The sequence below is a fragment of the Echinops telfairi genome, unplaced genomic scaffold, assembly GCF_000313985.2.
Source record: "Echinops telfairi isolate 266 unplaced genomic scaffold, ASM31398v2 ScPeMD7_31;HRSCAF=116, whole genome shotgun sequence".
NCBI lineage: Eukaryota > Metazoa > Chordata > Mammalia > Afrosoricida > Tenrecidae > Echinops > Echinops telfairi.
Window position 1 is genome coordinate 31286743 of NW_022103928.1, and position 15652 is coordinate 31302394.

The 15652-nt window shown below is 37.5% G+C and overlaps 1 protein-coding gene across 1 annotated transcript in view; it reads left to right on the forward strand.

The window, feature by feature from the left end:
- PITRM1 (pitrilysin metallopeptidase 1) overlaps nt 1-15652 on the forward strand; it is a 41009-nt gene that overhangs the window by 5351 nt on the left and 20006 nt on the right. Inside the window, exons 2-13 of the mRNA XM_030885600.2 lie at nt 502-608; nt 997-1148; nt 2569-2683; nt 2765-2861; nt 6910-7070; nt 8595-8721; nt 8992-9080; nt 9886-10014; nt 10658-10771; nt 10986-11082; nt 11725-11859; nt 13172-13310. Coding sequence (XP_030741460.1) covers nt 1019-1148; nt 2569-2683; nt 2765-2861; nt 6910-7070; nt 8595-8721; nt 8992-9080; nt 9886-10014; nt 10658-10771; nt 10986-11082; nt 11725-11859; nt 13172-13310 — 1333 coding nt within the window. The 5' untranslated portion in view covers nt 502-608; nt 997-1018. The remainder of the gene's footprint in view (nt 1-501; nt 609-996; nt 1149-2568; nt 2684-2764; nt 2862-6909; nt 7071-8594; nt 8722-8991; nt 9081-9885; nt 10015-10657; nt 10772-10985; nt 11083-11724; nt 11860-13171; nt 13311-15652) is intronic.

A 15652-nucleotide genomic window follows, 5' to 3' on the forward strand; every position in this document is an offset into this window, starting at 1 on the left:
TTATTGGCCATTTGGATTTCTGCCCCTGTGAAACTTCTATTCAGGTCCTTTGCCCACCTCCTCAGTGGGCAATTAGTTTTTTCTTTTTGGAAGGTAGCAGAGTATTGTAGATTTTAGTAATAAAACCTTTGTCTGATGTGTCATTGCTAAAGATGTTTTCCCAGTCCATGGACCGTCTTATTACTCTCTTGGTGAATTCTTTCGATGTACACAGGTGTTTTATCTTCAGTATATCCCATTTGTCAATTTGTGCCTCCTATGTGTTTATGTCCTTCCCTATTTCTGATAGCCTATGTATTCCCTGTGCCAAAATTCTCAAGTTGGTCCTAATTCCCTCATTGATGGTCCTAACAGTTTGGGAAGATAAAAAATTTTAACACATAGTTTCTGATATTCTTTCAACCCTGAAAGATTATGTTCCCATATTGTCTATTTTATGAGGCAAACACATCAGTCCTCTAAGTTAACTTAAAATAACCATATTTTTTGTTTGAAATGTAGGTAACACCTATTCCTGAACTCTTCTTGACTGCTGTGAAACTCAGTCATGACAGCACAGGTGCTAAATATTTACATGTCGCAAGAGAAGACAAAAATAATTTGTTTAGGTATGTGGTGCATTGCAAAAACATGCTCAAAAAGCTATTTTTTTGGTTGTTTTTTAAGCTACTTTTGATTTAAAATATTTTCTATTTAAACTACCTACTGTATCCTAAGTAACTTAAAATGATATCTCAGTAAAATTTTATTCTCGTTGGCAGTAGAGTCCAAAAATATAAGGAAAAGATTACTTGAATTGAGATCCTTGGTTGTATTGATTAAACTGCTCTAGTGTGAAGCAATGATCTTCTCTATTATAGTTAGAAACATTTTATTGAAAGCTCATGACACTAAAATGATTAATTCTAATGATCTGAGCTCCTTACACGTTTAAAACCTGTGTTAGTGTGAAGCCTTGCCATTTCTCATTTGTGTGTTCTTTTTCCTTTCTCTCAGTGTGCAGTTTCGTACGACTCCAATGGATAGTACTGGTGTTCCCCACGTTCTTGAGCACACAGTTCTCTGTGGTTCCCAGAAATTCCCCTGTAGAGATCCTTTCTTCAAAATGTTAAATAGGTCATTATCGACGTTCATGAATGCCTTCACAGGTGAGACAGATGTCCTTACCCAAAATCAGTTTGTCAGAATAAATAGAGGAATTTGCACCAGAGTAAATTACTTGTTTTCTAACTCGGGTCAGCAAACTTTTTTTGTTGCCATTAGCACTTTATTTATGTATTTAAAAAATCATTTTATTGGGGGCTCTTATAGCTCTTGTAACAATCTATACATCAGTTAAAACAAGCACATTTGTACATATGTTGCCATCATCATTTTCTAAACATTTTCTTTCTGTTTGGGCCCATGGTATTAACTCCTCTTTTTTCCATCCCACCTTCTCATCCTCTTGACAAATTATAAATTATTATTATTTTCATATCTTACATCGACCGCTGTCTCCCTTCACCCACGTTTCTGTTGTTCTTCCCCCTTTTTTGGGGGGGGAGGCGGTTAGTATGTCGATCATGGCGATCGGTTTCCCCATTTCTCCCCCTTTCCCCCCACCTTCTCCTTACCCTCTTGATATCGCTACTTCTATTTCTGTGCCTGTCCCAGATTCTGTGTGTTGAGAGCTCTTGTCTGAACCAGTATACATGCCCCAGTCTCGCCGGATTTGTAACGTAGAGCTGGGGTTATGATATTGGGGGTGGGGAAGCCTCAGGGAACCAGAGGAATATTAAGTGCTTTGTCAGTGCTATACTGCACCCTGGCTGACTTGTCTCTTGGGTCAGCAAACTTTTGAGATGGAAGAGCCAATCCTGCCCCTTACAACAATTTAAAAATTATTCAAGAGTCATAAATAATAGTTTTGGGTTTTTTTTGCAACAAATGAAATCACTATTATCTGAATAATGTCTTCTAAAATTTCTCGGTTATACTTCAGAGCTACACACATGTACCGGAAGCATGCATGTGCCTTGAAAGTTAGTTTGCCAACCCTGGAAAGATGTCAGAAATTTAATCTTTTAGAAGAGCCACAGGATGTTCAGATGATCAGAAGTGAGGTTTTCAGTAAATGATGTGTGCGTTCTTTCTGGAAAAGTGCAGAGCCTGTGTAGCATTAGTATTCACCTTGATTATGTAGCTGCTGTTTGGGTGTTACTTTCGGTGAATGTGACAATGAAGTGCTGTTGGAGCAGAGTGCGTGCATTTGAAAGAGAACAATGAAACCATCCCTTTGTAGAATGAGATTATTTTAAGATCTCCAGAAAAGCTGAAACTGTAAATGTTTACTGAAAGAAGTAGTACTAAGTGCTCATAAGTGACAGACAGTGTGTCAGATCTGGAAAAGTTGAAACGCAAAGGTAAGTGAAAGAGTCAGACTAGTAAGATTACCAGGCCCAAAGCATAGGATTGTATCGTTTGTGTTCTGGATGCAGGAGCCTTTTTTTAATGGTGAAATTAAGCTCGAAAGTAACTTTGGTAGTATCTGCTGTGTTTTAACTCTTACTTTTCATTTGTCCCCAGCTAGTGACTATACTCTGTATCCTTTTTCCACACAAAACCCCAAGGATTTTCAGAATCTCCTCTCGGTGTATTTGGATGCAGCCTTTTTCCCATGCTTACGGGAACTGGACTTCTGGTAAGTAAGGGTTCACTAGTTACTCTTGTTTTCTAAGTACTGGAGTCTTTATCATCTCATCACCAATTTTTCACTGTTTAGGCAGGAAGGATGGAGGCTAGAGCATGAGAATCCAAGTGACCCCCAAACACCCTTGATCTTTAAAGGCGTTGTCTTTAATGAAATGAAGGGAGCATTTGTAAGTTACTTTTTCCTTTTTCCTCTTGTATTAAACTTGTGGTCTTATCTGTGTAAAACAGGAAATACAAATAGGTTTGAGAGAGAGTTGCCATTCCAACATTTCACTTAACATTTTCGTATAACTTCTCGAATTACCTGGATGGGCAGTGCTGTGAACAAAGACCATAGGATGATAGCAGGGCTGGGCTCCTGCTCATTCTAGAGCCTTGGCTTCTATCCTGTGGTCTGGGAACCCCTGGTCGATGATCTGCAGGAGGTCAGTGGGTGAAACCATTTCATAACGACATTGAGACGTAATGTTTTCCATTCTCATTCTTGCCTAAGCTTACAGTGGAGTTCTCAAAGCTGGATTTGATGTGCGATATCACAGTATATTGAAAACAGAGGCAGCTATGAGAACCAGCTGCCTTCAATTAAGCCAGGCCTTTAAGAAATTTGTAAAAATATAAAATTGGGCTGCTATTCTCCATATTTGTTTGCTTTTGTTAATGAAAAATATTTTTCAAAAGGTATTTGTTAATATTTAATATTTATCGATGAGCTTTAAGTTAATAAGTATGTAAACATGCCTCAGCTGTAATTTATGATACAGAAAATGCATTTTTTTGTGTGTTTGTACTTTGTTTTTTACCAGTTTTATTGGCATATAGTTCACACATTGTGCAATTCTATAGATGGGAAAAAACCCCACAAAAATGAAAAGCAATTCCATAGTTGAATCACATCAAGATAAGTTGTATAATCACTTCCACAATCAGTTGTAGAACATTGTCTTCATTCTTGTGCGCATCGTTATAGCTCCCCATCTCCCCTCGACCTCTCCCAATGAACCACTGACCCAGGTACTGTCTAGATTTGCCTATATCCTGGATTTCATATGCAGAAAACCAGGAAAAAATAAATAACAAAAATAACAAAGTAAAACAGATTAAAACCCTCATTTGAAAAGAAAGCAGAGCATATTAAAGACTAGAACAAGTTTAAATGGATCATAAGGGAGATCAACTGATAGGGGTCTAAATTTTAACCTAACTGCATCTGCAGCAATCCACTTTCCAATGCCTTCCGCATGATGTAAAGTTATTCACATCCCTGGATTCACCAGGGACTTAATCAACGGTTGTGGGTCACACCTCATGACATGCAAGGACCTGGAAACCATTATGCTGAGTGAAGTTAGTCAGTCACAGAAGGACAGACATTGTATGTCCGTCTACTACTCTCAGGATAAACACCAAGATGAAGACCAGTCACTGCTCTCGGGGCATGCATTCTTCCAGTCCAGTCCCCTCAGCAACTAGGTAACACCCATGAAACATGACTCACCCATTTAAATGTACTTCTTAAAAACCGCTTCGACAGAGGAGCCCTCACCTCAGCTGGGGTCAGCTTTTCAAGATGTGGGGAGAAGGAGAAGAATATTCAGTTGCTTCCATACAACATTGTGCTAAGGTCACCTCAATCCAACAGACACTCCCACTAGAGTGATAAGAAAACTTAACTGGAAATTCAAGTCAGGGATGAGAGACGGGGCGAGCAGTACGTCTCAGAGGAGTCAGTTACATCTCTGTAGGTAGGAAAGTGGGCAGGAACAACCTCCCATTAGGGGAAAAAAAACCCCAAACAACATTTAATAATACTTGTGTGGAACAGGGGAAGAATATGTATGGTACTAGGTTCCTAACTAAACACTTTGGACTTACTTTCTGTGCAGCCTGGGTGATCCAGTCTGTGTGTTATAGATCACTGGAACTTTAGACTCTGTTTTTTTGAGGCACACAACATCCTTCATAGGCCACAGAGGCCATACCAGAATAACTTGATGTGGAAACACCACTAAGTGAACTGGGCTTTACCTCAAACCCACTTGTAGCCATTGGACTTAAGGCTGAAACTCCCTCATGTGAGAAGCAGTAGACGACTACTAGCATTGAACTGGCCTTTGATCCGAATTTCTTGCCCTGTGGGTGCCCAACGAATGGTGGCCTGGAACTACCATGTACTTATCATTTTAATGACCTTCTTGCTTCATTATGACTTGTATTAATCTTGTAGGTGTGGCTCTGCTGTTGTGCAGGAATATTACTGGAAGATTTGCCCTCATTATTTATGTAAATAGTGCTCAGTCACTTAAGAGTCCAATCTGTGCCAGTCAATAATTCATATATTGTGGATCACAGCTGGCCCATACTGGCATAATTTCCTCGTCTTGACAGTGGCTAAATTAATGACACTGTCAAATGCTTAGTGGTTACGCATCGGGCTGCCAACTACAAGGTCAGCAATTTGAAACGACCAAAGAGCTCCTCAAGGAGAGGATGAGGCTTTCTGCACCTGTGAGTATTTGTAGGCTCAGAGACTCACAGGGGCAGTTCTTCCCTGCCCTATAGGGTCGCCATGAGTCATCAATGATTTGATGGCGGGGGAAGTGATGCCCACGGGGATGATCAGTAATGTTCTGCAACATAAAAAGACAATAATGCCTCTAAGGTGGACCAGAGACATATATGAACCTTAGGTGAATGAGTGAATTTTGGGCTTGCACTTAATTCTAGTGAACAATTAGTTCTTAAGACATGGCCCTGCTTCAAGCTTGCTCTCAAGAAGAGATCACTGCACATAATGGGTGCTATAGCAAAGTGCGGACACCAGGTGGTGTCTATCAGAAAGAATAGTATCTGGGGTCTTACAGGCTTGTTTTCAAACAACCAGCCATCTAAGTGAGGAGTCTACTAAATTCTCATAGAAGAAGCACATCAGCCTGTGTGATCCAAGGTTTGTAAGTAAAGTAATCCAAATCTAAAGGAGGGAATGGTATCAGAGCTTAAGTTGTGAACACCTGGCTTGCAGAAAGCTATAGATGACAGTAGAAGCCCCAAATCCCTTTGCAGGGCCCACACATGGATGAAACCTCTGGTGAATCCCTTTCCATCGGAATTGAGGGATATGAATCGCTCTGTTACTAGAGAGCATTGTGAAGTCGAGTATGGCAGACGTCGGTGAAAATGTAATATCATTGGATCTCTTTTTGACCCGTTTTAAAGAAAATATGTTTTTTGTGTATGAAATGTACAAACCTACATATCTAGTTATAGATACGTATAAACCTATAAACCTAGGTAATAGAGAGACAACCTTGATGATTGCACAGCTCTTTTTAATATGATTAGACCATTGAATTGTAGCTATGTTAAGTATATGTCAGTAAAACTATCTAAAAAAGAAAAACATCCCTTTATTCAAAAGTTCTATGGGGAAATGCTGCCCTAGTCCTGCATCAGCGTTTACTGTCTCAACTTTTAAGACCAGTCCCTGCTCTGTGCTAGTTATTTCTGAAGTGCTTGGGATTGCTTGGGTTTCCTGATATTTTGGCCTGTGACCACTTTAAGCTGACAAATCGTTTCTTTTCCTTTAATACTCACTTTGGGTATCATCATTTCCTTCAAGTCACCTTGTTGAAAGTCAAGTTAGGGCTTTCCTTTGAAGTCTTCTGCAATCCCATGGAGTCTATCACCAGTACAGGTAACTAAACCCATAGTGACCCTATAGGACAGAGTAGAACTGCTCCTGTGGTTTTCTGAAAACCCGGATCTTTTTTGTTTGTTTGTTTTATTTTTTTAAACTCTGAATCTTTAGGGGAGGGGAAAGCCTCATCTTTTTTCCAAGAAGCAGCTTGTGGTTTTGAACTGCTGACCTGGCAGTTAACATTCCAACTGGTAACCCACTACTTCACCAGGCTTTTTACAGTTAGTGGGCAAAAATGACTCCTTCCTAGTTTCAATGTACTCTTTTATTGGCTTTCAGCAATGCAGTTATTGATTACTCAATCTGTACTGAGTGTAAGGAGCCGGTCTGGTGGCTCCAATGCATAAATTATTCATAATCTTAATGCTAGTGTTAATCAGTAACTGCATGAATGACCATGCTTTCTGTAAGAACAGTTTTATCTTTAAAGTGTTATAGTTCTGTGCTCCCAGAATGTGCTTGGTATGCTGCATTATGATGGAATAATGTGGGTTATTTATTTATTTTCTTTTAATTTGAAGACAGATAATGAGCGAATATTCTCACAGCACCTTCAAAATAGACTTCTTCCTGACCACACTTACTCAGTGATCTCTGGTGGCGATCCGCTGTGCATCCCGGATCTTACATGGGAACAACTGAAGCAGTTTCATGCTACTCATTATCACCCAAGTAATGCTAGGTAACATTTCATTTGTTAAGTTCAGTGGTGGTGGCTAATTTGTTTGCTTGCATTACCTAATGACATGACTTTATTCATTTTTTCCGTCTCAAAGAAATGTAGCTGTAGGTAAGATTCTTTGCATGCTAGATTGCCTGTCTACTTTATATGGGCATTCATTAAGAACACCCCACCCCACCCCCAAACTAATGACGACTCTCAGTACAGGACAGTGGTTACAAACACTGCCTTTGCAGTCACAGCTGCAGAAGCATCTGGCTTATAGCTGTACATATATGACCACATGTACATTTTGTGGTTATTGTTGGTGCTGTTCTGAACAGTTTACCCAAAGTGAGCAATGGCATCTCCCCAAGGGGGCTGCCAAAGCAAATACCTACACTTTATCTTGGTTAAGAGGCTATAATACAAAAGTTTTTAATGCCAGGGAATGCTGAATAATTTTTTTCTAAAAAGGGGGCCATTGGTCAAATAAGTCTGGGGACCTCTGTCATGTTTGTAGAAGGAAGCACAGATCTTTCTCCCGTGGAGCCGCTGGGAGGCATCAAGCACCAAGACTTTGGGAAGTAGCAGAGCACTTAGCTTTGTGCCTCCAGGGCTCCTTTTGTTCTGTTCCATTTTGTTTTTTTTGGATACTTGCTTCCTAAATCTGAAAATACTTTAGACAACATTAAAAAAAAAAGAAGATTGACTCTATCAGTATATACACCCCCAGGTTGAATAATGGGTTAGCTTAAAAGCATTTACAATAAAAAAAAAAAGCATTTACAATCTGAAATTTGTAGCTTGAAATTGGATTTTTTTACTATGCTTTGTTTTGGCTTTTCAGTCTTACATAAATTTATTGTTTTACAATAATAATAATAATATAATACATTTGCAATAATTATTTAAACAAATAATTCACTTGATATTTGCCATGCCTGTATTTTATATTTAGATTTTTTTTGTTAGGTGGCGGCACAGCGGTTATGTTGGGGTTGTGATCTGCAAGGTGGCAGTTCAAAATCACCAGCTGCCCTGTTGCCACTCCTGCATTAATTCATCTCTCTGCGGTCTTCCTCTCTTTCACTGGCCCTCCACTTTGCCAAGTGTGAGGTCCTTCACCAAGGACCTTCTTGTCACTTTTAAGGAGCATTCCGGCTACACTTCTTCCAGGACACAGCTGTCAGTTCTCTGGCTGTCCGTGGTATATTCAGATTCTTCACAAAAGCCATAAGTTTTACCATATAGTTGCTAGCTTTACCGTTATAATTAATTTTTTCAGCTTATGTTCTGTTTTGGTTTTACAGCCAACGTATTTTATTAAAAAAAAAAAAAGGAAGCTTCTATTTGGTGTTTGTAGTTAGATACGTAGGAAAAAAATTTATACCCATGTATAAAGTTCTTTCATTATGTAAACTGGCTTGCTATCTACTTTATATTGTTGTATATTGTGTATTCTTCATTTCATACAAAAAGGCTTGACTGCTAGTTTGAAATCTTTTAATTAAAATAAACTAATAGAGCTTCTTAAAATTTCAGGATCTTCACATATGGTAATTTCCAGTTAGAGAAACACCTGAAACAAATCGATGAAGAAGCACTGAGTAAATTCCAGAAAATTGAACCAAGTACCACAGTGCCAGCTCAGAAGCCTTGGGATAAACCTGTAGGTCTACAGAAAAATCACTTTTTAAAGATTCTACCTATTAAGTACATGAATACTGGAACGATATAGTAATCATAGGAATTGTAAATGTTTTTGTGGGCTGCATAGTGTTTTTAAGAATGTTTTGAGCCTAAGGGGTGGTTATTTGTGAAAAAGAAAGTTAATTTTGTATAACGCATTTTTGGTTCAATTCCCATATCCAGAGTAGCGTGTACTGGTTTGAACCTATTCCTACTCTGTGGCAACCTGAAATGTCATGTCATTTTACAGAAGGAATACCAGATAACATGTGGCCCCGACTCACTCGCTGCAGATTCCTCTAAGCAGACAACTGTCAGTGTCAGCTTCCTCTTACCAGGGTACGCGGAAGTTCTTACAGTTTGTAACCATTGAAAATAGGAGAAAGCTGTCCAGGTGGAATTCCATGATCAAGTACAGATAAATGTGTAATTAAGATTTAGGTTTTCGTACCAGAGAGCTAAACACCAGGAAAGGTCTTAACACTTGAGAGGGTTTTAGAGGGAAAAGATGACTTTGTGTAGCTATCTAGGAGAAAAACAGTTTACTTTCTTTTTGTTTTTGAAAGTTTTCTTTCCTTATAGAGTTAAGACTGGCATAAAACAGCAATAGTTAATATTTTGGGGCTCACAAAATACTATGAATATTCACTTTGGAAAACTATAAGACAACTAACTATAATTCTAGCGATTTCATGGACATGATATTAAGAAGGGCTGTTTATGAAAGGGCAAGTGTTCCCTTGGCAGTTCATTCTGTCTGTGTGTCTGGTGCTTAGTAGCTGTACAGCTTTGAACCAATCTCTTCTTAGTCCAGATTTTAGTCTACTTTATAGTGTTCTTATAATTGTAGATAACATTTTGTCAATAAGTATCGGATATTGAATTAAGTACGTTTTATGGTTTGGCACCAAAAAGAAAAAAACAATCACAGTATATAAATGCATTGTAAGCTAAAAGAATAGTTCTCTTTAACCTGTGCAATTGTTAAAATGGAGGTTAAAAGTCAAGGCTGTTGTGGAACTTCAACATCTTTGGAAATGAGAATGTTAATGATGATTTTGAAAATGTTAGAAGGACCAACAGGTTTTCTTTTTTTCCCTTTCTTTCTCTGCCATGCTCCTCCTGTCTTCTTTTGAAACGGAAGAATCACTGATACATTTGAATCCTTCACATTAACTCTTTTGTCTTCACTCTTGATCGGTGGGCCCAATTCTCCCTTTTATAAAGCTTTAATTGAATCTGGACTTGGCACAGACTTTTCTCCTAATGTTGGGTAAGTTTTATGCCTAGGTTTGATCAGTAGATCTCAGTGACTGGTTTTGTCCTCCAGGGGGATGTTCTTCCATGTCTGGACGTTTTGGTGTCATATGGAGCGGAGGTTGATAACTGTCATCTAGGGTGTCTTAGAGCCCTGGGATGCTGCTAACCTATGGGGTGGCAGGACCACACCTCCCTCCCCTAGGACACAAAACTGATTTAGATTTGGATTCTGGAAGAAGTTGTTTATAGAGTCCAGAAGGGAACATTTGGCAAAACAAAAGAAAAAAACAAGCCAAAAACCAAGAGAGCTTTTTCAAGATTTCAGAATGTTCTGTGCTGCCTATTATAAACGTTAGTGTATTAAAATGCTCTTTGAAATGTTAAGAGTCTATACAGTTCCACAGCTCTCTCATTTTCTCTATTTAGTTTGCCGTACATTAAGTTTGTGTTGATTTTTAGAAGTAAGAAAAGGAAAGAGTCTAAATGTAGCTAATTATATTTGAGGGAGGTGGGAGTATCTGAGAATACTCCTATGTTTGTTAGTTTAGTGGAGGGTCTGGATGTTTAAATTCTAAGTTCTGTTCTGCGGCATATTTGGTGAAAGTGAATGATGAAAATCATGGATGTTAATGCATCATCTCTTTTTTGGATTTTAGATACAATGGTTATACAAGGGAGGCCTTCTTCAGTGTAGGCCTACAAGGGATTGCTGAGAAAGATATTCAGACAGTCAAAAACATTATTGATAAAACAATTGATGAAGTCATTGAGTAAGTATGATTTCTTTGCACTTATTTGCTTTCGTTCTTAATTCATGAATGCTGTTTGGTTTGGTAAGGGGAATGACCCTTCTCAGTTTTGTGGCCTGTTGTCATCAAGCATACATTACTTCATCATTAACTATTTTAAATATTGTATCTGCTACCTAGCACTTCTAAAACATTATTTCTTTTCATCATCTCAGTTCTTCATTTTGTTCTATAGAAAAGGATTTGAAGATGATCGAATTGAAGCTTTGCTTCATAAAACTGAAGTACAAATGAAACACCAATCAACTAGCTTTGGACTTACGTTGACATCAGTATGTAATTAATTTCTCAACCACCTCTTTTTGCTTTTAAAATGACTGGCTCATGATAGCACTGAAAATACAAGGGAGTTGAGTAAAAGTTCATGGAGAAATCCATTTCCTTTGATTATTAGTTTTCCATGAACTTTTTAAATTCCTCCGGTCTAGATTGACATAAAACTGTTATTTGGACTTTTAAAGTGTATATGTTTTCAGAAAGTTACACAATTTTAGGTCTGATGTAATTAACTTCTTAAATTTAAGTTTTTATTCGATTTAGCTTGTTTTCTTAATTTTATGACTTATTTCTGCCTTTTTATTAGCTTTTTTATGGTAATTTATGTTTTTATGTGATTTAGATTTATATGGAATACTTTAGAGGGGTAGAAATGTATGTGACTGGTTGTCAGTAATGATTATTATTTCTGAAAATTACGTAAAACTGTGCTTTTCCTTGTATTAGAACACTGGGATAGAGTTAATTTAATCTCTCAACCAGATAATGACTCAATTTGGGTTATAAGCTGTCATTTGTGATAATGTCCAATATAGAAACTTAAGATCTTAATAAAATTTAAAGCCTCTGATATTTACTGGGATAATCGAGCATTTGTAGTATAATACGCAATGTGAACTTAAAATGCTTTATCCCAGTTCATAGCTTCTTGCTGGAATCATGATGGGGACCCTGTGGAACTCTTGAAATTAGGAAATCAAATGGCTCAATTCAGAGAGTGCCTTAAGGAAAATCCAACATTTTTACAAGAAAAAGTAAAGCAATATTTCAAGGTAAGAAAATTGAAAAGTTAAATCTATCATTTAAAAGTTAGATTTTATAATAATGAAAGGAGCATTGGGAACATAAACTACATTATGTAAGTCTGTTTCTGCTAATGAAAGATCGTATTTTTCAGGTTCCAGTGTAAGTTGTGTTTATATGGATATGTGTGTATTTTTTACATGTACATACATGATTCCAGGTACATAAGTGCTGACCAAACATTTTCATACATTTTATGGATTTTTTTTAAAAATGGAAGAATTTTCTAAACTATGAGAACAATAAATATTTTAGTTTATTTTGTTTTTAATGGAATTATTTTGTTGTTTGCTTATTTGTTTGACTAGTTTATAGGCATTTGTATTTAATTTTATATTCCCTGGTATATAGACATATCAATATGATACAACTTTAAAAATGATGTTACTGTAATAGATAAGACTATTGTCCATATCTGAGGGTAACTCTATTTTAATATATGCCCTTGTTTTGCGCATGGGACATAATTTGATCTGCAGTTTCTCTTAAGTTATTATAGTTATTCAATATCAAGTTTCTGTATACTTTAATTCTCCTACCTCTCTTTGTAGTCTTACAAATGAGCATTTTGAAAAAAAAACCCCAAAAAACAAAACAAAACAAAAAAACAAACAAATGAGTATTTTGTGTGTGTTTTTAGTTATTGAAATAAATAAGAGAAACATGTTAATTACCTAACATCTCTTATGTATTAGATCAACATTTAATTTATCCTCAAATTTAATAAGTTCTGAATAAAGAGATTAGTTCTGACTGTTGAAAAGTTAATAGTAGAATGAAGACTAGGTTAAAATATAGTTCCTTTATTCTGTGTTATATTTACAGTAAAATCAAAGATATATAGTGTTGAAAGTACAGGTTTTAAAAGAAAAATTATTTTCCCACAAACAGTAAAGAAAATGTTGAATATTTATACATTTATAAATAAGACATAGTGACCATACTAATGATAATATGAAGGAGCCTCAAAAAGTTCATAGAAGAATTATATTAAAAATGTATAGAATTTTTCATAAACTTTTGAAGCCCCTTTAATAGTAAAAATAACAGCATCTGTGAAATTTTATGTACTTAGTCCATATTAAATATGGTTCTATGAACTTATGTGGTTTATAGAACTTCATCTGTAAAATAAACCTTCGCAGAGAGTTTTGTGACTTTCGCCATTTCCAATGGGTAAATGGAACTGCAGAACCAACCAAAAACACATAGAGAGAGGCTGATAGAATATATTAAACTTTAATCAATTGTTGTTTAATATCTGTGTTACTCTTGTTACAGAATAATCAACATAAGCTGACTTTGTCAATGAAACCAGATGACAAATATTATGAGAAACAAACACAAATGGAAACAGAAAAGCTAAAGCAAAAGGTCAATTCTCTTTCACCACAAGACAAGGAAGCGATATATGAGAAAGGTTAGAAATTTTGTTTTGTTCTTAGTAATTACGAAGAAAGCCTTTTAAGATGGAATCCTGGCCTTTTCCCAAATCCGGTGAACTTTAAAAAGTAGTTAATAGTTGAAGCCAAGCAATTATCTCAATAAATACTTATTGGGTATCTAGAATGTTCAGTCCCTACTCTCAAATAATTTATATTGTGGTTTGACAGGTGAGGAAGTAATCCTGGAGAAGAATACTTATGGATTATGGGTTTTAACTGTATCAATAAAATTCCTCAGGTTTTACTATATGGCGAGTTGCCAAGGGAACAAACAACATAGACAATATCAGTTATGAGTTTAGAAGGAAGACAAGTCTGAGCTAGAAAGAATTAACAAGTTGAACTGCTAACTAAAGGACTTGAGGTGGTCATGGAGTATAGCTAGGATCTGTATAGGTAGGCTTGGGTAAACAGGTGAACAGTGTGCCACTTTTTCAAAGGAAGAATAGATAGGCCTGGAGGAAAGAGAGTGTTTGAGAAAGACTAAGATCAGAATGATGAATTGAGACCAAATTGTGGAGGGCCTTGCTCTGAGACTGCTGGAGCATGTGCTTAATGAACAAATGCACTCAACAGCCTGGATACATCTAAAGAACATTATGTAGTCAGTCACCAAAAATGCTTACAGAGAAAATGAGTCCATGTATTGAAATTCTAGAGATGACAAAGGTGGATCAGTAATTGCTAGTAGTCAGGAGTGGCATAGGACATGGACTTGTGAAGGGGCAGGTGAGAACTTTTTGGGGTGATGAAAATGTTCTGTAGTATAAATATGGTGGTTGTCAAAACTCATTGAATTTTATCTTTAGAATTGTGAGTTTAATTATACCTCCATATAACCTGTTAAAAATATATACAGTACTCATACACATGCTCGTGCTTACCTATACATGCACACATGTATTCTCTCCTCCCAAACACGGGTTGATTGAGGAGATAAAGCACAGAGAGGTTTGAGACAGACCAGTAGGTTTGAGCTTGGTGCCATAGAGAACCTGTCTAGTAGGGTATCCCTCAGCTCGTTTTAGAAAGATAGTCTTTTTTAAAAAATCATTTTATTGGGGGCTCTTACAGCACTTATCACAATCTATGCATACATCCATTTTGTCAAGCACATTTGTACATATGTTGCCATCATCATTTTCTAAATATTTTATTTTCTATTTGAGGCCTTGGTATTAGCTCCTCTTTATTCCTCCCGCTCCCCCCTTCCCACCCTCATGACCCCTTGATGAATGATAAATTATTAATACTTTCGTATTTTACACTGTCTGCTGTCTCACTTCACCCACGTTTCTCTTGTTCGTCCCCCTGTGCCGATTATTGCAGTTGGTTCCCCTCTCCCCTCCTCCACTCACCTTTCCCCTATTTCTCTCCCTGAGGGGTTATCTGACCTGGATCCCATGTGTTGTGACGCTTATCTGTGCCAGTGCACATGCTCTGGTCTAGCCAGGACTAAAAGGCGGGACTGGGTTCATGATAGTCGGGGGGAGGTGGTGGTGGGGGAGAGGAAGCATTAAAGAACTAGAGGAAAGTTGTATGTTTCATCGGTGCTATACTGCACCCTGAGTGGCTCATCTCTTCCTTGTGACCCTTTTGTAAGGGGATGTCCAAATGTCTACAGATGGGCTTCGGGTCTCTACCCCACATGCCTCCTCACTCACATTGATATGATTTTTTGTCCTGGGTCTTTGATGCCTGGTACCTGATCCCATCGACACCTCATGATCATACAGGCTGGTGTGGTTCTTCCATGTGAACTTTGCTTCTTAGCTACATGGCTGCTTGTTTATCTTCAAGCCTTTAAAACCCCAGACACTCTATCTTTTGATAGCTGGGCACCATCAGCTTTTTTCACATTTGCTTATGCACCCATTTTGTCTTCAGTGATCGTGTTGGGAAGGTGAGCATCACAGAATGCCGGGTTATTAGAACAAAGTGTTCTTGTGTTGAGGGAGGACGAGTGGAGGAGCAATGTCTGTCTGCTACCTTAATACTTAGCATATAAACATATGTACATAGACCTATTTGCCTATGATTATATATATGTAAATATATTTACATATGTACATGCCTGTATTTAGACCGCTCTAAATGTCCTTTGCCTCCTAGTTCTTTCCTTTATTTCCTTTTACTTTCCTCTCCCACTATCATGTTCAGCCTTCATTCAGGTTTCAGTAATTCTTCTTGGCTACATTGCCCTTGATCAAGCCACACAAGACATCCTGTGCCCTCCTTGCCATCGATTTTAGATCACTTATTCCCTTGTCCCTGGGTTTGTTGACATCCCACTTCCTTTCCTCCGCCCTCCCCTCCC